The 25,884-nt window shown below is 32.9% G+C and overlaps 1 protein-coding gene across 1 annotated transcript in view; it reads right to left on the bottom strand.

The window, feature by feature from the left end:
- Positions 1-25,884, bottom strand: part of LOC126734522 (proteasome activator complex subunit 4B-like) — a 118,874-nt gene that overhangs the window by 47,443 nt on the left and 45,547 nt on the right. Inside the window, exons 9-13 of the mRNA XM_050438192.1 lie at positions 16,276-16,524; positions 16,044-16,221; positions 8,657-8,908; positions 8,094-8,602; positions 7,775-8,041 (exon numbers count right to left, since the gene is read on the bottom strand). Coding sequence (XP_050294149.1) covers positions 7,775-8,041; positions 8,094-8,602; positions 8,657-8,908; positions 16,044-16,221; positions 16,276-16,524 — 1,455 coding nt within the window. The remainder of the gene's footprint in view (positions 1-7,774; positions 8,042-8,093; positions 8,603-8,656; positions 8,909-16,043; positions 16,222-16,275; positions 16,525-25,884) is intronic.

Genomic DNA, 25,884 nt, shown 5'->3' with positions numbered 1-25,884 from the left:
TTCAAATTATTATTTGTACTTTTTTTCCTTTTTTTTTAACCAAAATTAAATAAAGTAAATAGCAAAATTGAAGGGATAAGATCATTCGGTTGTTTTTTCCTAAATCACCCTATAAATGGAAATTAAGTTAAAAAAAAAATGAGAGCATGTACAAAAGACTGTAAGTGTAATATTTATATGACATATATTAAATAATAAATTTAAAATTTAAATCTCAAAAAAACATACCTTAGCTAAAGTATATTTTTTGTGTTTTTAGAGAACACACAGCTGATCAATATTCCAATTACTTTATTCGAAATAAAATATACTTGTGAGAAGCTTTTTTAGAGTATTGTTTTAAAACACCGAAAGGACATTTCTTGATGAACGACAATGCAATTCCTATACTGCCGTACAAGTCAAAAAAGTACTTAAGTCTGTTTAGCTTCGACAAAAACGATTTTCTTCCAAATACATATTAAAATTTTATATTTTTATACCGGATAAAACATTTTTAATAAAAATTGATGATGCTCTTTCCGATTCGGTTTAAAAATTTTAATAATTTTGTTATTTGCATTAAAAAAAATAAGTCGGCCAGTGCAATAAAGCAAATATAAGGAAAAAGGTCCTAAGTCGACATAGTTCTTTTTTACTTGTAAAGGCGCTTGAGCCTCATCTACTTTACAAGCGAAGCTACCTGTCCGAAGTCTGATGATGTCAGCTACAATTTATAATATCGATTCACTTAATTAATATATTCTTTGTTTATGGAAATTATCTCCCGGTTTAATGTTCGACGAACATCGCAAATCGTAATCATATCTATAATTCCCTTAAATACATATCAAAAAAGAAATCATCGTTCTAATCAATATTTGAAGAAAAAATAAATTATAAGTTATTTGACACGAAAACTCTTATAATTTAAATGCAAAATGCCGAATTTATGAGTGACGAAAAAAACGGATTTCGTGAAGATTCAAAGATTATTGATTATATTAATACGGAGTATCAATTGACAAATATTTAATGTTCGTTTCGCTCACGAAATATTTGCCAGTGACAACAGGAAAACAACTGATGACCCTCGGGTTTCCTCGCTCGTTTTCTGAGACCGAACGAAGACATAGGACTTTCTTTTCTGGTAACGAAGCGTGACCCTCGAGCATTTTAAAAGGGCAAAAGAGTCCTAAGTCTATGCACATTTGCACTTGTTGTATTTAAGGCTGATCTTCGAAGCTTTTAGTGGTTAAAAAGGACCTAAATCGACTTACGACACTTCTGAGTTGTAAATGATGACGTATCACACGTGATACGTCAGCATCTACAACCTTTTCTATATTTAGGTCTTTTTTCCTCGGAAAAAATTGAAATAATAGTCGCATAAAACATGCAATTAAAGAAAAACGGTAAACTTTTTTTAGATTTTTGTTTTCTCAGATAGATGTCGAATCTACTTGGCTATCAATTGATATAAAAAACTAATTTTCGTAAAAAAAGTGACTTTTTTGGCTTGTACGGCAGTATACACTCTAACGGCTTAATAAAGCAAACTTACAAGTGTTATCCAAGAGGATGATATGGATAAGAGTATAATATTAACACTCCGATTACTTCTAATAAACAAAGTCGTTTCATGATGAAACTACAGCTAAAAAAAGAGGCGCACGCGTATACAATATGAAGAGGAAAATGAAGATGTTGATCTTTATTATAGGTTATCGTCATGTTTAAGAGAAAGAGTATTATTTTACCAGCACTTTAAACTATTAAAAAATCGATTCGATAAAATACGTTCAAAACTGGAGTTGATAAAAATATAAAACAGTAATTAAACTTAAAATTGGCAAGTTTAAATAAAAACAAAAAAGAAAAATGCTTAGCAGCTTACGACAAATGAGTATCAAACAATGTCTAGAATACAATAGCAAAATTAGATATAATTAAAGGATTTGCTATTGGGAAAAAATGCCCAATGAAGCTATCCCTATTTGGTTTATTACCGTCAAAATTCTCCCGTACAGGATGGTCCAGATCTTAACCACGTATCCTACGTAAAAAAGTCCTTTTTTGTCACATAAAGAGTTGTCGAGAAAAACTTCCTATCTGAGATTCTAAATTTAAATTCTACCAGTGGCGTCCGTACTGCATCGAGACTGAATATTTTTAGATAAAAAAATGATACGCCGTTTTTTTAAAAATAAAAATGACTCTTGAAATCCTCATTTAATTTGGACCAAATTCGGTTTTTTGACTTTTTTACGTACACCGTTTTCGAATAAAAAAAAACACATTCTCAACCATGAAGAAATCGCTAAAATCTAAATGGATGGGAGTTTTGGTTTTCAATTTCTCTTTTCATTTTGCAAACTGCTGCACACTTCGTTCTTGTAAGTTAAAATTCTTCGAGTTTTAAAAAAGGACCATCGACACGCTTACCATTTGCAACCCTTCCAAGGTTTAAGAGAAGGTGATGAATAGCGAAGGTTGTTTTTTTGCCAATGGATTCTTCGTTCAATTGAGCAGAATAGACAGTTTGTAAATACCATATTATGGACTGATGAATCGTATTTTGGTTGTCGATGTGCGGAAACCTTCATGTCATTCGGTCAAGAAATAATATCCAAATAGAATGTAGTGTTAATTTTTGACTTGGAATTTACAATCATTACCTATTTCTTACCAGAACGAAGAAATTTTTACAATTTCTAATGGCAATACATGCCAATACGTGAGAAAGTATTCCACTGGAATCAAGATTAGCTTGGTTTCAACTTGACGGTTGTTTAGCCTACTTTCATAGAAATATTAGAAACTGGTTGGATAATAATTTTCCAGAAAAATGGGTCGGACATAATGAGCTAGTCAATTAGTCAAGCCGATATTAACCTTTTAGATTTATATAGGGTTTTTGAAAGAAATCGTATATGCGACTCCTGTGAACTGAAATGCTTGCGAGGAATTAAGAAATCGAATTTCAGCTGCTACTATCGGATCTATCTATAGACATTGATATGAATTACGTGTTCAGCAAAAGGCTTCAGACTTCGAACATGATTAAATTCGTTTTTGAGTGTGTCTATTAGCGATTTTTTTAAATTACACGTTTTGTTTACAAATAATATAGCCTTATTATTATACGAGTATACTATATCAAACTTAAGCGATTCCTTCGTGCAGGAAAATACGTTTAATTTTCTTTACTCGGTATCGATGCCTTCGTACCTCAAAAAGTAAAGAAACCCAATTTGCTCCAAATTAACTGAGGATATAATTTTTTTGTCTAAAAATATTCAGTCTCGATGCAGTACGGAAGTTTAGTTTGGGCCGAGGGAAACAATGTTTTAAAAAACAAACTTTTATTTAAAACACAATAACAACATTTATATTATTGAGAATTGGTTTAGAAAGACGACAAAATTATTATAAATTAGTTATAACTAGAATACAGGAATGTTTTAAACTAAATAAAGAAGTTTCTAAACAATAGCAATTACTTATATTTATTATATAAGTAATTGCTTATATACAGGGTGTCCCAGCGAAAACGAAACAGAGCTATTTTCGGTATGAAAAAAAAAAATTTTTTCAAAAATCTCGGACACGTCGATTTTATTTTTGAGGGGGACAACTTTTCCTTACCAAGGCACCCTCATACCAGCAACCCTCTTCGAGGGGGTGGAATCACCCCTAAAATCCTAAATGGAAAGAGGGGTCGTATGATACCTTATTTTAAAGGTCTTTTAATTCTGAATATAACTGCCAAATCTGAAGTGGCTAAAATTATTTCTCTGAATAAAACAGCTTGTCAAAATTGCGGAAACAGCGAAAATGAAAAAGGTATTATGGACTCTTTTTTGGATAATATTTTTAAAAGAACAAGGAAATCCTATTTTTGAAGGGGTCACTTATTAATTAAGAGGCCACCTAATACCTGGAATCCTTTACGAGGGGTTGAAAGCACCCCTTAAATCTTAAACAGAAAGAGGGATCGTGTTATACCTTATGTTGAAAGCGTTTTCACTTTAAATTTAAATGGTGACTTCTGAGTGACTGATGGATTTCTTCTGGATATGAAAGCCAAATAAAATTCTGGAAAAAATGCTTTAAATAAACCTTTATGCCTGAAACCCTTTCTTACAATTTTTTTATCATTGGTACTTTTTTCATAAAGCAGCATTTATTTAAATAGTTTTAAATTATTACCCAGTCTTTTACGTGTTGAAACACTGTTAGCAATGGTTTATTCTACTGCAGAGAGGGTTGAGATGATAGAGTTTTTCTTTCGGCACAACAATTGTGCCAATAGAACGGTTTAAAGAAATTAATGACCTTCTAATGGAATTCTAATGACCTAGAAAAAGAATTTAATGACCTTCATCCAGAAAAACGAGTCAACAGAAAATACGTTCTAGAAATAGTTGCTAAATTTAGGGAATCTGGCAGTGTCTTAAATAAAAAGCGTGAGGTTCAAAATGCTGTTGTTGTCAATGAAGCAATGCAAATAACTGTCCTAGGTCAACTTCATGCCGAGCCAGGAAATGTGTCAGAAAATTGGCGACGAGTACAGGAGTAAGCAAAAGTAGTGTTCATAGGATACTTAAGCATAATAAATTCCATGCTTACAAAATTCATCTGGTGCAAGAACTGAATGAGGACGATTTTGACAGACGAGTGCAATTTTGTGAATCGCTTAGTGATATGATAACTGTTAATCCGCGTCTTATTTACAACATTTGCTTTTCAGATGAATGTACTTTTTTTCTTAATGGCAACGTAAATCGTCATAACTGCCGCTACTGGTCAAATGCAAATCCGGGCCAGTTTCGTGAAGTTCATATCCAGTTCCTTGAGAAGTTAAATGTTTGGGCGGGAATCTTGGGCGGCTCCATTGTTGGTCCGTTTTTTCTGCCCGGAAATTTGAATGGAGAAATGTACCGAGATCTCTTGGAAAATGCCGTATATCCAAGAATAGTAGAAATAATGGAAGGCGGAAATCATTCTGATGATCAAGTCGTTTTCCAACAAGGCGGAGCGCCTCCACATTATGCTGCTGGTGTGAGGCAATATCTTGATGAGATATTACCTGATCGTTGGATTGGAAGGAGAGGACCTTTTATGGAATGGCCAGCTAGGTCACCCGATTTAACCCCATTAGATTTTTGTTATGGGGGCATTAAAAAACAAAAGTTTACGCTACGGTGTCTGGTTGGGACACCCTAGAAGACTTACGCCAGAGAATTATAAATGAGTGTCAGATGATAACACCTGAAGTTCTACAAAACGTCAGGCATCGTTTTGAGCAAATCCTGTATTCCTGCATGGAAGTAGGCGAGGCACAATTTGAACATTTAATAAATTGACGTAATTTAAATAAACTTGTTTTATTTAAAAGACACAAAAGGAAAAGGGTAGGTATTACTTATCTCTCCACTTTTACTGGCAGTAAAGTAAAGTTGTATTTCTTGCTATTTTTATATCCACAAGATATCCATCAGTCACTCAGAAGTCACCATTTAAATTCAGAGTAAAAAGGCCTTCAAAATAAGACGACCCCTTTTTCTATTTAAGATTTAAGGGGTGCTTTCAACCCCTCGTAAAGGGTTCCAGGTATTAGGGTGGCCTCTTAATTAATAAGTGACCCCTTTGAAATTAGGACTTCCTTATTCTTTTAAAAATATTATCCAAAACAGAGTTCAAAATACCTTTTTCATTTTCGCTGTTTCTACAATTTTGACAAGCTGTCATATCCGGATCAAAAATTTTAGCCACTTCAAATTTGGCAGTTATATTCAGAATTAAAAGACCATTAAAATAGGGTCATCATCACACGACCCCTCTTTCTATTTAAGATTTTAGGGGTGATCCCACCCCCTCGAAGAGGGTTACTGGTATGAGGGTGCCTTGGTAAGGAAAAGTTGTCCCCCTCGAAAATAAAATCGACGTGTTCGAGATTTTTGTAAAAAAAATTTTTTTTCATACCAAAAATACCTCTGTTTCGTTTTCGCTGGGACACCCTGTATGTTATTATATAACTTCCTTATAAATATACCTAATAATAAATGGTGGTATTTTATGTAAGTAATGATAAATAAATTTGATGTAACTTGACGCCACTGGTAGAATTTAAAAAAAAATATATGAAAAAAGTGCTATAACTAAAAAAAAAATCTTATAATTTTGATAGCTTGAATCTCGGAAAGGCAGCATTTCTCGATATACCGGGTGACACAGGAAAAAGAGAACACTTAATAACTTTTTTATTTTTCAACATAAACAAATGAAATTTGGTATATCAATAGAATAGTTATAAGAGCATCTTTTGACATATTTTATTGTTTTCCATCACTTTCGGTTTAACATAAAGAGACAGTAACTTTCTTATTTTAAATGGGCTTATTTATCAACCGATTTAAGAAATAAACATATCAAATTATTGGGAAAAAGAAACCGCATTTCAAAAGTAGTTGTTCCCAATAATGTGCTATTTAAAAAAATAAAGTAAATGCCAAAATTAATAGTTTTGACATTTTAAATAGGCGTGTAAACGATTTAAGTCATAACATGCAATGAAAACTATTTGTCCGTGATTACTTGATTAAAAACTAAAACTTTCAACGCATTCATGGCACCCTATGAATGATTTTTTCTATGAGTATTAAGAGAAGTATTTAGAATATGTCAAAAGATGACATATGAACTATTGACATCGATATACCAAATTTCAGGTATAGTCCCTATCACGGTCTTTTTCACTAATTAAATTGACATTTAAACCAATGGTAAAACGCTAAGGAATTATTATGTTTGAGTTTTATTTCGATGTTACTTGCACAAGAAATAGCATTTATCTGCAACAATCGTGTCCAACATAGCTGAATGTGTGGAAATTATTTTTATTTATGGTAAGGATAATCAGTATTTGGTAAGAACAGCTCAAGTATTTAACCAGAGGCATCCGGAAAGAAATGTCAGTCACGTGCACAATCAACAACTAGTATTAAAATTACAAGAAACTGGTAGTGTCGCAAATTGAAGCACGTTAAACAATTTGCAATTAATCCTACTTTATCGACTCGTCAGGTAGCTACAGCAACAGGACTAACCCCTAAATCTGTAAGAAAAGTATTTAGACTCCATAAATTACATTCCTATTAAATGCAAATCCTTTAAGATGATGACTCCGGGGGAAGAATTGAATTTTGTGAAATTCTGGCCGTTAATCTTTTGCTGTAGAATTAAAAACCAAAAGCATTTGCTTTAGTGATGAGTGCAGATTCTATTCAAATGGGCACGCAAATAAAAATAAAACTCTTGTTACTAAAATGACGAAAACCCACGAATATTTAGGACCATTTTAAGTATACGGACATTCGCAATGCTCCTACAATAAATAATTTCGAAATCAATGAAATGGAAGAAGAGGTCTTATGCCATCCGAGATCTCCGGACCTATCGCCTCTTGATTTCTTCCGTTGGAGTCACCTAAATCTGTTACTTTTTAACGAGCGACGCAACCTGAATCAGAAACAGACACCGGACCGAAAAAATAGTTCAGGAATACCGACGTAATCTCAGAAAAGTTAGATTTGCAGGGTACCACTTTTACCAGAAAAGGTATCATACGCAGGAAGTTCTATTTAAGATTATAAAGTTGTGGTTGCTGGGAGTGAAGGGGTAAGTGAAAACAAGATTCCTATTACGTTATTGTTTTCCTCTCCCTACTATATAAATTGTGTTTCGCTATTTATTTTGGCACTATATTTAATAAGAAAGTAAATAAACTTACCACTTATTATCTTCTCGCTCTCCGGGTATCAATTTTCCATTATGTTTCGTACCAGATAACTTATACGGATCAACTTCTATTTTCTTAAATTTCGGTTTATTTTGGATGCTGATAAACACTAACATTTTCATGGCACTTTTTCTCACAGTTAATGAATCGCTTATGGCCGCTTTAAGAAAGTATCTTACTACTTTCTCGTCGTATTTTACGTCAAAATGAACTAGATCCTTTAAAAAGCTTATTGCCATAGATTTATGGCGCCAATGTCTGAAGTAAAAAGGTCATTAATTACGAAAATTAGTTTCTTTAAAACGCTTACAGATTTCCGTTTTCTAAATTCTCCAATAAACAAGTAACGGTTTTGTCGTGAGCCTCCCTCCGTTGTAATGATTTTTTCATCAAATAGGCCTCTCCACCATCAATTAGAGTTTGAAATTTCTTGATATCACATGGAAACGGGCCTACTGAAGCAAAATGTCGAGCAGAACTTAAAGTCTTCTCTGGAATGCTTAATTTGATTGCGATAGTCGGAAAATATTTATGCACCGTGTCAGTTAAGGCACTGATTAAATTAACTATCGAAGGTTTTTCTGAGGGCATAGATTTAACTAATAACGGCCAGATTTCCTTAATAAATTCCCAATCGTGCCGTGCTAATATTGGTGCGTTTTTTGGCCCTAAGAGGACATAGAGGCAACCTTTAAAGGTCTCGTGGTTTTCCACTGAGTCTGTCTTAAGTATTTCTGTTATTTTTGGTGTTAACACAGTGTAAGAATAGGCAAAGTATTGAATTACACCATAAAGTTTGGATTGCGCAGCCATTCTGACCTAAACATATCAAAATTATTATATTTATATTCTTGAAAATGTTTAAAAACTTACCTCACTATATCTAGACACACTCAATTCCCACAAATCTTCTAAAATCTGTTTGTGGGTCTGCGTAAAAGAGCAATTTCGGCTTTCCATGCGAAACTCTTGCTGCAACATCGCCCTGTCTAAATGGAGATGACGCAAGTGTTGCTTTTTTTGATGCACTCGGTCCTCTAAGATTTTTTTTGCTACATGAAAATTCTTCCAGTGGAATTCGAAGTCTTGGTTGCGTGTTTTATTAAACAAAAGCACGCTATAGATCTACGGGTGATTTTTTGTTAGTTTTTTTTTTCGATTTTTTAATGTTAGTTATAAATTGAAATTTTGGTATTTTTTAAACAGAGTCGTTAGATTTGTATATTAAACACTCAGATCTACTCAAATCTAATGTAAAAATATTGAGAATAATTGCGCCCATCAACAATAAGAGATTGCAAAAAAATCGATAATTTATGAGTATTTTCTCTATTGCGATTTATCACCGCAATACAAAGCGGTTTAGCAAAAATGCCATTTTTTAATTCACCTATAACTTACTTGTGGTGGCCTACCTGAAACCTCGACCCTAAAAATTCACCCTGTATACATATTTAAAATAATAGAATTTTCTTTTGTGAACAAGTACTAAATTTTCTAATCAACAATGTAATGTTTATTTTTTTACGTCATATTTTAATTAAAAAAATGTAGATCTCAGTTATTGATTGTCAATATTTCCAGACCTTCAAAAGCAGGCTTTAGAATAAAAGTAACTGTTTATAGTGTTGTTGTTTGCACAGCAAGTGTAAAACCGTGCTATTATTTCACATTATTTTATTAAGTTTCCATCCAACTTTCTTTTCTTCTTTTCCCTTTTAAAATGGACATTCTTCAATGTACATTTTAAAAGGGATTTCGAAGATTAGAGAGTTATGGATTGCAACAGCACTCCTGTCATTGTAAATACTTTCACTCATCAGTTATCAGATCATTCTGTTATTAGCATTAGCCTTATTGTTTTACATCAACATTTGATATTTTTGAATAAAATGAATAATGAATCAGATAATAAAATAAGACCTTTTACTAGAGCAGGTACATCTGTTTTTTGAGTCTAAAAAACAGATGAATGAAAAAACTTGAAATTCCTAACTAGTGATTAATGTAGTAACGTCAAATTTTATTTATTTTTTGAAAAACCTAGTTAACTTGACTTATACTAAGAGGCTACGAGAAACCATATCTATAGACAGGCTAGATATACAGATATAGACATATAGAGAGAGGAAATAACTAATGCAAAAAGAAGGGAACTCAAACTATCTTTCAAATTCTGATGTGTCACACTTAGCCTGAGAGATTATAAACTCTAGTAGAAAAAAACCGTCACCAAAATATAATGTCAACATTGACCTCCAGGAATAATTAAATTAATAACATAATTAGAACAAACTATAGATAGACCTATTTCTCTGATCCCAGTAGTCTCAAAAATTTCTGAGTTAAGCACTATGCATACTTTGAAAGCAAGTCTATTTTATTACTGAGCAATTTGGATTCCGGGAAGGTAGGTCAACTACAGAAGCTGTACGAAGGCTTTGTGACCACATAGTCACGGGTTTTGAGAAAAAAAAACTTTCGTGGCTTCAGTTTACTGTGATCTGATAACACTAGAAATATGGCCCAGGCAAATATCCCACTATATACCACAAATTTTCTGACTACCGCAACTCAAAAAATTAAACCAAATAAAGCGCTAGGACTTGACAACCTACCGCCAGAAGTAATAAAAGCCGTGGTTAAAAGCCATACGCTCAGTGTCTAAAACTCATGAACTTCATCCTGCTTTCAGGCGTCTTCCCGAACTCCTGGAAAACTACAAGGCTCATCCTTGCAGAAAAGACAACAAGCAAGGAGACAAAAATAAAAAATACAGGCCAATCTGCCTTATAAACGAAAAATTAATCTCTTACTCAGTCGATTAAAGGTGGAAATAGATAGGGCTGAAGGGCTATCAGACAGACAGTATGGCCTCAGAGAGAAGATATCTACTACTATACTATTAGCGCACTCAGAAAAGTCCAAAGATGCAAAAGTCAAGCTGGAACTCTACAAAAGAAGAAACCTATACGCCTTAGTAACGGTCGATGTAGAAAATGCTTTCAACTCGGCACCATCGAAAGGCTGAGAACAGAACTAAGGAGAAGAAACTTTGCTTCGACTTGCTCAATATATCGACTAGCTATTTCGAAGACCGATTCCTAAATGTTGGAGTAGACCAGCAAAAAATGGCAACGTGCGGTGGTTCACAGGTTCAATTTTAGAATCTACACTGTGAAACGTATATTATGACGGAATCCTGAATTTACCAGAATTGAGAGGCGTAACTCTGATCGGATACGCGAATCACCTGGGTATCCTAGTAAAAACTAGAGGAAAGGAGATGATGGAGGTCACAATAAATTATATTAACATTACGCAGTGGATAGAGAAGGACTTAAAACTAGTACCACACAAACCGAGGCAGTGCTCTTTGTTGCATGTAAAAAAACTAAAACCATTTCAGTGGCGTTGTGTAAATGACAAAATCACTGAAAGTCAGGAAGTTTCCAGGTATCTGAGCATCCATCTAGTAGAAATCGTACCTTTTCAAATCATATCAGAATCGTTTATAAAAAAGCCAACAAGATATTAAACAACTTAAGCCACCTAATGCCAAAAAGGTACGGACCACGGGAAGGACGCAGAAAAATATTGGCCTTCTTTCTGTGGAGAGCCACAGAAAAGCCCTCATTAGTGTGCAAGGAAGAACTGCAGTTCAAATAATTTGCGCGTACAGGACAACATTGACGAATGCACTGATGGTAGTAACAAGAACTCTTCAATTATATTTGTTAGCAAGACAGAGAGCTCAAATAGAGAGGAAAAAAAAGAAGTCAGATTAAATTTTGACAAAAAGGATTAATTCTCGATTATAAAAACCCCGTTTATCTGTTGCTACAGATGAAATAACCCTTAAAAATAACGAATTTATGTAAAATAAATCAAAAGAAAACCTTCTTGAGGTAATACATCAAGTAGCTCCAAGAAGGAATCTTACTCTAGTTCCCTAGAGGGAGGGGGGTTTTAGTCGGTAAAAATCCGACATCACCTTGTGTCACGATTCACGAGCCACAAGATGCCCTTCAAGGATTTTTCCCTTCCACCGCAAAAAAACTATGGTCTTACTGGGAATGATCTAAATAAGAACTACCTAACAAATAAAATACAGACAAAACTTAGACTAAAAAAAAACTTTTTTTTAGTCTAAGCTCTTAGAAGTTATACAGCTCTGCTAAACTGTTTTGTGGTTCTCTAGGTAGATGATACCAGTTTCATAACGAGAAGCAATCATCTTGAAATCGCAAAAGAAGATCCTTAATTGTAAAAACTTTGTTAATAATTTGTTAGTAGGGTACATGGTCTTAATCTAGATCTAAATAAAACCAAAAACATGATTTTCACATTAAGACACACTGACTTTCTTACCTCTTTTGACAAAATAAAGTTTCTCAGAATAAATCTGGAACAAAAATTAATTTTTGAGAAACATATCGGGTGGACCATGTTAATATATTCACGAAAGCTCCGAAAGCAAGCGAGATAGAGAAAAATGTTGAAGGCCAAAGTTCTTCAGGACAGAGAAGGACAGGTATCTGCGAAATCATTTCGGCCTTGAGGTCGTTTATCAAGATCAAATCAAGGTCAGAGTAATTTTTTCAAATGGAAACCCATATTTTTGTAGCGAATTCGAATTTGTATTTCTTTTGAAAAATTTACCAGATAGGTTGCGGATTCGAAAACAGCCAGAAATTTTGATGTATTTGTTTTGAGAAATTTATCTCAAAGAAATGAGCAGGGGTTGTATTGGTAGCCTACTATTATCTTGTGCATTCAGCTTAAGTACTAGGTTTACTTATCTGGACATGCGCAAGACTGTTTGGTTTGCAGATGAGAGCAGTGCAAGTCATTGCTGTCATTGCCTACATAGATGATGCAAAACCTGTATTTCACCGCTTTGAGATTCCATTACACTATATCTATGCATCACTTCTGTATGCTTTTAAAAATACAAGTTAATGCAATCAAATTGTATGCCTTTTCTTAGACTAAGAATCTTTTGATAAGCAACACTCCATTATGCATCTACCTTTACAAATACACTACTCAGAGAAATTCGTGAATTACCACTCAACAGGTTTAAGGCTGTTGCGCAGAGATTTTTAATCCTCAAGTGCTTTTATAGTGTCAGAATTTTAAACAAAAATTAAAGCAGTCATGGCCCAGTTCCGTAGCTCTGAGGGGGAGCATTTTTTTTGCAGCACACATGTTTCTAAAGAAAAAAGTCTTATTTTAAGTCTATATAATATTATATCTATATAATCTATTATATCTATTTAATATATTTATATATTGATTTCATTTTATTTCAAAGTATAATTAATTAAAAAATTTAGCATTTTAAAATAATTAATAAAAAAATTGCCTAAGCAATGTTCTTATCAGAAGTATGTCGATATAGTTTTTGTATACGGGTTTTCTAATGGTAGTGCTGGTGATGCAGAAATAGAATATGAGAGAAGATTTCTGAACGGAAGATCAATTTCAAAACGTTTTAAAAAAAGAAAGAAAGAAAAGCATGGAGAGGTACCTGCTCTTACGTATTTCTGATTTAACTTCAGGAGAGGACAATCAGAAAGAGGAACAAATAGACTAGATCACGAACAGGAGCGATCAGTTATATTGACCCGAGTTGTATCACACAGGTAGCGTTCTTCGCTTCCTTAGTGATTAAGGACTAATTATTTAGCACTAAAGGTGATTACATAACTACTTATTGATTACAAACATGAAGCTTTTTTGTGTGGTTTTTACCTATTTTTTCCTTTGTTCTGGTTGCCCTTTCCCAAAGAAGGAAAAAAGCAGAAAAACATGTCGCCAAGTACCACCTTATTTCCTTCTGGTTCCCGTCTTACAGAATATCACAAAAAACGTATCCTTATGTTTTCAAGAATGTTTGGATGCATTTAAGAATACGATACATTTCCAACAATAAAATTAAATGAGCATCAAGAAAGGCGTCGTTTAGATGTTGAAGAAAATATCATGGATATGGTTAATAAGAATTAAACCAGAATTCAGACCGGGACAATGATTAATGCCTTAGATGTGCCCCATGTTACGGTTTGACGCCATTTACAGAAACATAGACTTTATACATCCAACGAGTTTAAAGGTTAGAAACTGGTGATGAAATCTAAAAAATGACTTTTAGCAGTTGGGTTATTTGAAATAAAAAAAATAGGCGCTGTTTGTTCATAAATGAGGATGGCTTTACAAGAGATAGAGTATACAATTCAAGAAACATGCATACTGGGACAGCCAAAAATCCAAGAGCTGCATCAGAAGCACACCACCAGATTAAATTTTTTGTGGATATATGGTGTGGGTTCTATGATGGTAAGCTTGTTGAACCTTATATTTTTCTAAATATAGAAACTGATATTTATTTTTATTTAATTCAAAATATTTTTTTCCAAATATATGGATAGATAAAGGCAGGTCTTCTCGATTACCTGATTTTAATACTATCGACTATTTCCTTTGGGAACAACTAAAAGTTTATAACGCGAGGATACTAGAAATTGCCAAATAACTCTGGAGGTTTTTCGAAAGTCGGTAAACCAAATTTTTTTGCCAGCCAGAAAATGAATGGACCAAAATGATGGATATTTTGAGTAGTTGTGATTTTCTCGATGTTTTTCCCGTCTAGTAATTTATTAGATGTTGAATCTAAATATTAGTTTTTTTTGTTTTATCTTCTATCTTTTACATGTTTTGTTTTAAATAAATCGTTATTGAAACGGTTACATATAATTTTTTTGCAAGATATTTTGATAATATCTAAAAAAATTTTTAAGTATTTTTCAATCAGTATTTTAGCAAAAAGTGGTAAATGTAGATTTTCATTTACTTGACGCCCTTCTACCAAGATTTTGAGCAATACATTTTTAATTAGTAGTTTCTTTTTTAATTTGCTCACAAAAGAAATTTCCCATATACAGTGCATTCACGATGAAAAAAACAAAGTCATTAAAATCCAGGTATTTTTTTCTTGTTTTATTTTTTGGATACATCAATTAGTATTGCCACTTTTTCACGCGCGTTTTTTGAAACAAAAATGTCTTAATAGGGTGTCTGAAATGGAAACTATGGCGTTAACATTCATTTTCTAAATAGAACACCCTGTATATTATGACATTTTGCAATTGCATGATGATTTTGGAGACCGGGTGCGCACACAACAAAAGCCCTACTTGGACTTTCTACAGGTTGAACGTATGCCTGCGTTAGTTGTTTTATTCCCTGATCCACAAGAGGTAACATGACATATCTAATAACGAGATAGTTTCAACAAGATGGAGTACCTCCTCACTTTGCCATCGCCGATCGATAATTTCTTGATGCAACTTTTTCTAACAGATGGATTGGGTGAGGAGGACCGATTGAGTGGCTACCAAGGTCACCGGATATAACCGCATTAGATTTTTTCTTATGGGGCTAATTGAAGTCTAAAGTTTATGTGAGGCTAAATAATGTTGATGATTTAAATCAAAGAATTTAACAAGAAATGAGACTAATCGATCCGCAAGTGATTGAAAATGTGCAGTTGGAAGTTATTTACCGACTTCAAAAATGCATTGAAGTCAATGGACAACAAATTGAAGATTAGTTTTGTATAAATTTTAATTTTTTTATGTAGTATTACTCTCACTCCTCTATTATGTCAAATTTGACAAACCACTGACTGCAGGTATATGAAATGCTATACAAAATATATTCAAAATATATCGTAGAATTGTAAATGTCATAATATACAGGGTGTTCATTTAGTTAGTTAGTTATTCAGGGTTTGCATTTAAAAAAATTAATGTTGACGCCATAGTGCCTACTTAAGGTACCCTGTGTAGAAAATTTTTATTGCAAAAAACGCTAATCGAAAAATAGCTAATCGACGTGTTCTAAAAATAAGAAAATATAAGAAAAAGCAGCGTATAGGTTAAATTATAAGGGTTTTATTTCACCCTGAAACTTTCACCAAAGCCTGACCTTGATTTTTTATTTTCGTTGTCTTGTTTTTCAGGTAAACTATCAGTAAGTTGTATACCAAATATGGAAAAAATATGATAGACCGAAAAAAATAAATTATGGGTTTTTTTGGAATTCCCAGCAAAACTTTAGTTAAAGCGTTTAAAATATATACTTTTCCCAATGTCACACTTATAGAGTGTAAAATAGTGAAATACCCTATAAGTGTTTCGTGGAAAAAATTATTGAAAATCTACAAAATTCCTATTTTTAAATCAACGTTTCTTACATTTATAATGTTTTGAATACTTTGCGTATCTCCCTCGTCGGTATTTAACAATTTCTTCTGCAATTTATGCATAAGGTCCACAATCGCTTTACGCACGTTACTGCCATCAGGCATCGTAACTTTACCATCTTCAATAACCATAAGATTAAAGGACCATGGTTCAATAACAGAATCCACTCTAAAATTTTTAAAAAAATGTAGTCGTAGTTAAAATATATTTATTTTTTCTTACAATGTGTATGGAGGTTCGTCCCAAATTGGCAATAATAAATGACACGTGCAGATTGACAAGATAATTTTAATCCGGCACTTTAACTGTTGTCTGGTAAGTTTCACTTTGTCGTCGATGTATTTTTCCAATATTTCCAACTCTGGAATTAGGTATTTGTGTACCAAATGTTGCACTGCACTAATTTCCCGTTCTTTTGGCACGTACCAATTTATATTAAGTTCGCTTATTTTTATTGGTTTGCCCCAAACTCTAAAAATAAAAAAAAAATATAGTATTGAATTTCAAGGTTTTACTAGATCAATAAGAGATAATATTATTAATAATAAAACAATTCTAGCTATTACTATTAAAAAATGTTCTAGCCGTACCTAAACTACTGCTAGAAAAATTTCAAAGAATGGGTGTTCACTAAGATAAACTATGGATTAAATTTTAAAGCAGAATAAATATCAAACTCATAAACCGTAGTAATATGTATCATCAGTAGTATATGTATCATATTACAGATTGGATATTTATAATATTTTATATAAATAAATAAATCTGACCTTTATTAAGTAACACTAAAAAAAATATATCAATATGGCGAAGTCTAGCAAAATTTGGCATTCTGCTTAACCATAAAACCTATTGTACTGGACCTATTGTACTATAATGAAAATACTATTATAGTACAATAGGCCCATGAGACCCTTAACAATCATAATAATTCATTAGACAAACAAACCTACTTTAAAAATTCCAACACCAAAGTTAGCCTTAAGATTAAAAAAGATAAACATATTAAGAGTTACAGTGCGATGATAACAGAAATATAGCACACATTAAATTACAAATAATTGAGAATATTAAAAAAAAAAAACATAAATTGTAATTTAAAACTGCAGGAAACATATCTACACGTAATAGATAAGCATTATAGCAGCCAATGTTCATTAGTTTCTCTGATTCAAAAGAACCGCTTTTTATACTTAAACTTTACTAACTCTACTGGTAACTGGATGAAAAAAGAAATTGCGGTAAAACAAAAGATAAATAAACTTTTAAATTTAGGAAGATTGTACAAAAATGTATGCTTTTATAACTGTTGACCTTGTAAGAAAAATACTAATCTAATTGCGAATTTCCAGCGGAAAAGTTGATAATCTGATGCAGAAAGACACCCAGATGAAGTCTCCAGCGGTTTTCCGACTTAGCCTTCGAAGTAAACCCAATTTCTGAAATATGTGGTCGCGCCTGTTTAGACCAAAAATAGGTCTGCAACATGCATTCTGCATTACTTGAACCTTATTTCGTTCAAGAAAACTAAGGCAAGGATAATATATAAAGTTACAATATTTGAATTTTGAAAGAACCAAAGACTCAGACAATATCTTTCTTAAGTAAAATTAAGGTAATGACGATTGCAATACAATAACTTTAAACTATAAAATGCTTTCTTCCTAACTTCAGCAACGTGCCGATCAAATTTTAGTTGTAAATTCAATAAAAGTCCCAAATTGCGAGCCATATCCACATACTCGAGCAGAATATGATCAATACAAATCTTAACATTATCCTTCAAAAAGTCAACCTTACTTTTACTTGCAAACAACGTCACGTAGATTTTTTGGAGTTTAAATTTAAATTATGTTCTCATGATAAAATTTTGTGCAGGTTTATTATTAGCCACATTACTGGAAAGCTGGAAGCTATTAGGGTCAAATGAAAAATAGAGTTGCGTATCATCAGCATAAGTAACAATCTTGCAGTGTTTTGAAGAGGTTACTAAATGCGACGTATAGATAACAAAAAGTAAAGGACCCAAAATAGAGCCCTGTGGAATTCCAGATAAAATATTTAGCTCGTCGCTATAATTACGTTTATATGATATGCTTTGAGTTCTTCGAGAAAGTTAAGACGTAAGTAATTCCAGAGCGGGTAAATCAAAGCCATAAAATTTAAATTTAGAAATCAGTAACTGATGGTTATTCGTGTCGAATCACGAACTTAATAAATATACCTGGACTGCCAATTCAATGAAAAATAAATAAACCACTACTAGGTGGCCGCCATTTTGCGTGATTGTGTCCTTTCGATGTTGGTCACTCTGACAAATTTCAGTTGTGCCAATTGTAGGGAAACAAAACAATTAAAGTTTTTAAAAGGTTATGTTTACAAATACAAAATAAAAAGTTACATTAAGTTAAGAATTTAAGATTGCGTTAGATCTGTGATTTTTCTCGTACTTCTTTCAAGAATTTCGTTAAAATTTGTGAAAGAAAGTAATCCCAATGTGACAACCCAAAATGAGACAAAGTTTCAATTAACTTAAGATAGATGCATGCACTTTCAAATATTTGTTTTATTACTCTGATAATCTTGAATCATAAATCTAAACTCAAACTTGAATCTTATAAAACCTAATACCATGAAAAAGATGATCTTCATTTAAATTTTTGCCTGTATTTATTTAACAAATTCAGTTAAAAATATTATTTTCTTTCTATTTTAACTATTACGACTTTTACTTTCCTTCTATGTACCGGGTGTCCAAATAAGAAAGGACGCCGGCTGTATCTCGGAAACTATTCATCGCACAGCGCTGAAAAAAAAAATTCTTAAGAAAAGTGGCCAAAAAAAATGGCTGGAAAATATTTACAAGTTCCTAAGACTACCACAGAGGGCGTAAATGTACAGTAATTTCAAAAAAATTAAATTTCGTCTAAAATAGCCAGTATTAGGTACCATTTTGAAAACATCAGAATAATCTTCATTAATTTTGCCTTAATTTGGCTAAAGAATTTTCTTCATATCTCCAATGAGAAGGGTGGGGGAAGATCATAAATAATGCAACTTTTTAATCGCCCTGTACTCAGATTCTTTATTAAAAGTAATTCAAGTGGGTACTCGTTGAAAAGGAAATTCAAAGGGCTTTCAAAATATGCACCTGTCAATGTCACTTTGTTTTCAGTGCAGTCGTCAGAGGGCGTTGTTTAACAGAGACTAAGTTGTTAGAGATATTCTCTAAAAAGTTAAATGCAATGATATGATTTTTTCACTGCGATTTCGAAGACTTAAAACATACTAACAAACCAGTGAAAACCGCGTTTCGATATCTCCATTTGTTTTCGAGTAATTGTAAAATAACCTATTTTTCAAATTTTAAATATAAGTACCTATAATTAATTTAACAAATGATTAAGAAATAGCAGGAATTGACAGATTAGATAAGTCGGAATAAGTTTGTCTTAGCGTTTTTACATATATTGAGTCGCATTAATATACAGGGTGATTCACGGTAGATAGTCTATTAGACGTTTTAGGCGAACGGCAACGCCGATCAATCTGAAAAAAAAAACGTTACAAAAATTAAACTCCCCTGACTTGATAACAGTTTATTTCAAATGCAATCAGAACTCAACGGATGCCTCTAGAATAATATATATGCTATATGGTATCCAGAACAGAGACATTATATGAAAAGGACATTTGCAAGATTAGCTACTCGGTTAGCAGAAAATAGCAGTATCCGTTTACCTCTTATTCAATCTTCAAAATTCTTCTGACTAAACAATTTTAACAAATAGCGCAAATTAATACTAAATATAAAATAAATAAAAATAAAACATATAACTAAATCAATTTCTTTCAAGATGTTCGAAGTGTCCACCATCGTTACTAATACAGTCGCGTACTTTTCGATAAGTAACGTGAACTGCAGCCTCCACTTCGGCAACTGATACGCTTGTTACCGCATTTCTGATCCTAGCTATCATATTATCTCGTGTTGTAGTTCTGGTTTGGTAAACGATATCCTTTAGTCTGCCCCACAAATAAAAATCTAGGCAAGTCAGATTAGGAGATCGCGGGGGCCAAGGAAATATACTTCCTTGACCAATCAACCTTTGAGAAAACCTTAAATTAAAAAAAATTCTCACATTTATCGCAAAATGCGCGGGACATTCATCGTGCTGTAAAAACATCCTTGCACGGGTTTGAATTGGGATGTCTTCAAGCAGTACAGGCAAGTGATATATGTAATGGCAAGGCAAGTGATGTAAAAAATCTAAATAGGTGTGTTCATCGAGGATCTCTTCAAAAATGTATGGACCAATAATTCTTCCTCCTATTATCCCACACCAGACATTAACAGACCACCGACCCTGATACTGCACTTCTCTCATCCAGTGGGGGTTTGTCGGAGCCCAATAGTGCATGTTGTGTAAATTTACACTACTAACACTGATGAAAGTTGCCTCGTCTGTCCATAGAATGTTTGAGACAAACTGGGGATCTTCTTCCATCATATTGCTAAACCAGATACAATAATCAAGTCTATCAAAATCGGTTCCTGTTAATTCCTGATGCAGCACCATATGATATGGATGCAACCTAAAATAACATTCAAATTAGGTAAAAAATAAAAATAATATATATTTTTTAATATTCGATTCTAGTAATAGTCAAATTTAATTATCAACTTTTTAACAAACAAATTGTGGTCTCTTAAAATGTTATGCACAGTTGATTTCGTAATGCCCAAATCCAATGAAATTTGCCTTATTCCTATGTGAGGGTATAATCCAATATAAGCAAGCACATGAACAATATTTTCTTCAGATCGTCCAGAGCGACGTCTTCTGTTAAGAGGTAAATGGATACTGCCATTTTCTCGCAACCGAGTAGCTAATCTTACAAATGTCCTTTTTGTATAATGTCTCTGTTCTGGATACCACATAGCATATATTCGAGAGGCAACCGTTGAGTTATGATTGCATTCGAAATAAACTGCTAGCATATTATAGGCTACTTCATTTGGAATTTTCATTTTTAAACTTATTAATTTGTAGTAAAAAAACACTTACACATAAGAAATAACTTAAAACTGACAACTGTCAATTTAAGTAACTTTAAATGACATTTTCCAATCCTTTGTTTTGTGTTTATATTTCCATAGGCCTCTTGATATAATAGTAATATTCAAATAGAATTAAAAAATAATGCTCTAATAAATCATATTCGGAGATTCTCGATTGCCAATTATATTTTCAAGTGGAAATAGGATTATGAGCTTTCAAATAATTTTCAGTAATTTTTGATAATATTCTGTCACAAAGACCGCCCTAATATTGCTAATAATATTTAAAATTTGAAAAATAGGTTATTTTAAAATTACTCGAAAACAAATGGAGATATCGAAACGCGGTTTTCACTGGTTTGTTAGTATGTTTTAAGTCTTCGAAACGGCAGTGAAAAAATCATATCATTGCATTTAACTTTTTAGAGAAAATCTCTAAAAACCCAGTCTCTGTTAAACAACGCCCTCTGACGACTTCACTGAAAACAAAGTGACATTGACAGGTGCATATTTTGAAAGCCCTTTGAATTTCCTTTTAAACGAGTACCCACTTGAATTACTTTAAATAAAGAATCTGAGTACAGGGCGATTAAAAAGGTTGCATTATTCATGATCTTCCCCCACCCTTCTCATTGGAGATATGAAGAAAATTCTTTGGCCAAATTAAGGCAAAATTAATGAAGATTATTCTGATGTTTTCAAAATGGTACCTAATACTGGCTATTTTAGACGAAATTTGAATTTTTTGAAATTACTGTGCAGTTACGCCCTCTTGTGGTAGTCTAAGGAACTTGTAAATATTTTTCAGCCATTTTTTTGGCCACTTTTCTTAAGAAATTTTTTTTTTCAGCGCTCTGCGATAAATAGTTTCCGAGATACAGCCGGCGTCCTTTCTTATTTGGACACCCGGTACAGTGTTTCCACATTAATAGGTATAACCATGTATAAAAATCAAAATATCGATGATTTTATGGGGTTTGGAATTAGCAAGGGTTTATATAGTAAAAATAAACAACTCTATATATTATTCTCATAAAAAACACAAACAGACAATTCACAATAATTCGGTTTTGAGAAACAGTGAACCAAATACGTTCAAATAAGGATGGTGATACATTATCCACGTATTAAATAAGGAGGAAGCTACATCGGCTGTTGCAGACGATATACCCAAGCGTCGTTTACAAATCGCCAAAAACTAGGCAATCCGCTGTACTCACAATTGACAATGTTATTTAAAATCAGTCATATCGAGTGATCGTGTCGAGTCGTGATTTTAGAATTCCAACCATAATTTAAAAACAATGTCAATGAAAAAAATTTATTTAGTTCGTGACAGGTCACACGTCAAACGTCAAAGTCGTCTCATTACCGTTATAGTTTATATTTTAGTTATAGTATTATATTTTTTGCTGGCAACACTAAAAATGTTCAGAGTGACCAACAAAAGGACACAACCACTATAAAAATGGCGGCCATCAAGCAGTGGTCATTTTTAAGTATCGTGGCCATATGCATATGACCATGATAACAGACACTTAAAAATGACCACTCCAATTAGCAGTCCAGGTATATTTATTATAAGTTCGTGTATCGAATGCTTTCGAGTAGTCGAGCAAAATAAGCAGCATAGCAAACCATTTATCATAGGCTTCAAAAATATCGTTTGTTAACTTCGCCAACGCAGTTGCTGTACTGAAGTCCTTACGAAACCCACACTGATTTTCTGGTATTATTTTATTTATATCACAATATTTAAGCATTTGATTGCACAATATTTTTTCAAATATCTTTGACAACACTGGTAGAATGCTTATTATTCTCAAATCCGAAAAATTTTTAGGTTCGTTACATTTAGGTAAGGGAATACCTTTGGCACTCTTCTAAATTCGGGGAAAATATTTTTTTTCTAAACAACAATGGATTACATGCACAATAAATATATCAATTTCGGGACTACAGTGCTGAACCATTTTCAAATAAATATAATCACATCCGACACAGTTTTCTTTCAAAAGCAAACAAAATTTCATGAACTTCTTTCTCCGTGCACAAGTTGAAAGAAAAATTAGCGGAATTATTAAAAAGATTACCATTATTTAAGGCATCCCAAGTTTTGCGAGGTTTATTTATAACTTAAATATTGCTATCTTTCCCTCCTAATAGCCGCAACAGTCAAATTGCGTAGCTGTTTGTAAGTTACCCAGTCATCATTATTTTTGGATTGTTTACACTTTTATAAAGCTCTATCTCTATCATGCATTAGCATTTTCACGCTCCCCGTCAACCAATCTACTTTTGGCTTTGTAACCTTTTTAATTTTTACTGGTGCATGTTTATCGAATAATTGGATAATAAAAGAAATTAGAATATTTCTTTTTTCATCTATATCTTTTGTAGGAATAATTGCAAACCAATCTAGATAAAATAGGTCACATTTAAAATGTAAGGGGTAAAATTATGAAAGAAGCGATAGGAAATTATTTTAGGCGGAGCTTTTAATTTAGGCGTTGAGAAACCATAAAAACAAAGTCTATGGTCGGAAATAGTATCAGTATTCAAAGTTCCCACAGAGTTAGGTTTTAAGAGCTTGGAAATAAAAATTGGATCAATTGAAGTAGATGAGTTGCCCGCAATTCGTGTAGGTTCATTAAGTACCTGTACCAAATCGTATGTATCCAAACTTGTTAAAACCGGGTTAGGTATTTTAAGAAAATCAATATTGAAATCTCCACTCCAGATAATGTAATTAATGGTACTACAGATGTAAGAAAATATATTATCCATATCGTTACGAAAGTCAGGCATTAAGAAGTTTGGTGGTCTAGAATACGTGGCAATAGGTTTTATTACATAATTAAGGCTTAAAAAAAGTATTCTACGCTTTTACAGATCGGAAAATCGAAATTTATCTCTGATATCGTAAGTGAACTTCTTACGTACGCGAGCAGACCACCGCCTCTTCCGTGCAAACGATCCTTACGAATGATACTAAAACCAGGTATATCAAAAATATCCGACGGGATCTCTGAATGTAACTAAGTTTCTGTTACCACAACTACATTAAAATTATGTTGTAAGACCAAAGTACAAAATTCATTTAAAGCTGTAAAAATAGATTTAGTTAAATATGCTATTTTCATGGTGAAACCATAGAATAATAATCAACATAAAATAATGACATAAAGTAATAGAGTTCAAAAATAAAGCAACACTCGCTTACCAATTACATTGTGTTAAAAAATATAAAAGCAAAATGATTTACTTTTTTCTGTTGGAGTAGTGGGACTAGAGACCTATGACAGCTTTCGTTTCCTATCGGACTCTGTTAGCGTTGTTAATTTACTTTTGTCTTTGTTTTTCACTGCTCCTTCAATTGGGACCGATAGAATAGGAAATTTAGGGCACTGGTCGCCAGCAGAGGAAGCACGTGAGTTTTCGACGGAATCTTGTGTTGACCCTTTAACTTCAATAAAGTCCTCGTAAGTATAAGTAGCACCACCTACAATTAGGGAATTGCCCTAGGCTTTCCTAAAAATAGGCTTGCCGACCTTGAGCCCTTGCCTCTTTTTATTTCAGTGTCAAAATTCTGCGCTCAGCTCTTTCTTCCAACGTTAGATCCTCGTTAAAGAAGATATTTGTACCCTTAAGAGATTGACGTTTTGTTTAAGCATTCGTTTCTCTTTATGCGAGAGACAAATACCAAAAGCAATGGTCTAGATTTACATAACTCCTTCTTTCCAAGGCAAAAACAATCTGGCAAATCATTAAATGTCAATCCAACTTGTTTATTGTTCACAATATCTATGACTTTTTCAACTGAGTCGTCGTTTTCTGTCTCAGGTAGCCCGTTGATGATCGGGTTTTTCTTTTTATATAATTTTTCCACTGTAAGCAAGCGACTCCATAAAATAGTGTTTTCGTCCTCTAAGCTCTGCACATTCCTCTCCAGGGTCGAAATTTGCTTGCCGACCTTTTCGTTTAGAGTATTTAAGTCTAATTCGATCCTATCGACTTTTGAGCTAACATTAACCTTAACGTTTTTTATTAAACTGTATAAATCCCCTAATGTAACTTGATTTTCCATACTACGTTTATCTAAAGAGAGCTCAGATGATTTGGCAACGCTGCAGCTTATAATCGTTATGCTCTTTGCTGATATAAATAGAGAAATTAGAGAAATGCTTGATGTGTATTAGATTAAACCATAAGTTATTCATTCTATATAGTAGTACTGACATAAAGTGGTATATAAACTTACCACATGTGAAAACAGTTGCTCTTTCTGTTCAATTCACAAAACACTAATTTTGAGTTATTACAAATGAGGGATTTAATATTAATTGGTCAGAGCTAATAAGTTAGTTTGTTCACTTGTCACAAGCAACGTTGCTAAGTGTCATATAAACCTAATCTCTTATTTTCTAGTAATATGTCTTACTTTCCTAATCTTTCAGCATAACATTTCTACGGTTAGTTTCAAACTACTGCTAATTTAAACTACCGGTTTAAAATTCGCTCAAAAATAATGCCTTATTTTGTTTTTATTTAATTTACTGAAAAGGCTTTTAAGGGCATCTGGAATAGAGTTATACAATTTTGAAAGTTGGTAAGTACATGAACAATTAAGAAATTATTATTCTGGGGTACAGATCAGGAGGTTATTTGTTAAGGCAAAGTGTACTATTTTTAGCCAAAATTAACCATATAATTTTGACAAAATTAAGCGCAAACAAGAGCAAGCGAGCGAGAGTCCATGGATAACATTA

This window comes from Anthonomus grandis, chromosome 3 (genome assembly GCF_022605725.1).
Source record: "Anthonomus grandis grandis chromosome 3, icAntGran1.3, whole genome shotgun sequence".
Classification (NCBI taxonomy): Eukaryota; Metazoa; Arthropoda; class Insecta; order Coleoptera; family Curculionidae; genus Anthonomus; species Anthonomus grandis.
The sequence above is the reverse complement of the archived record's forward strand: the minus strand, read 5'-3'. Positions and strand labels throughout refer to the sequence as shown.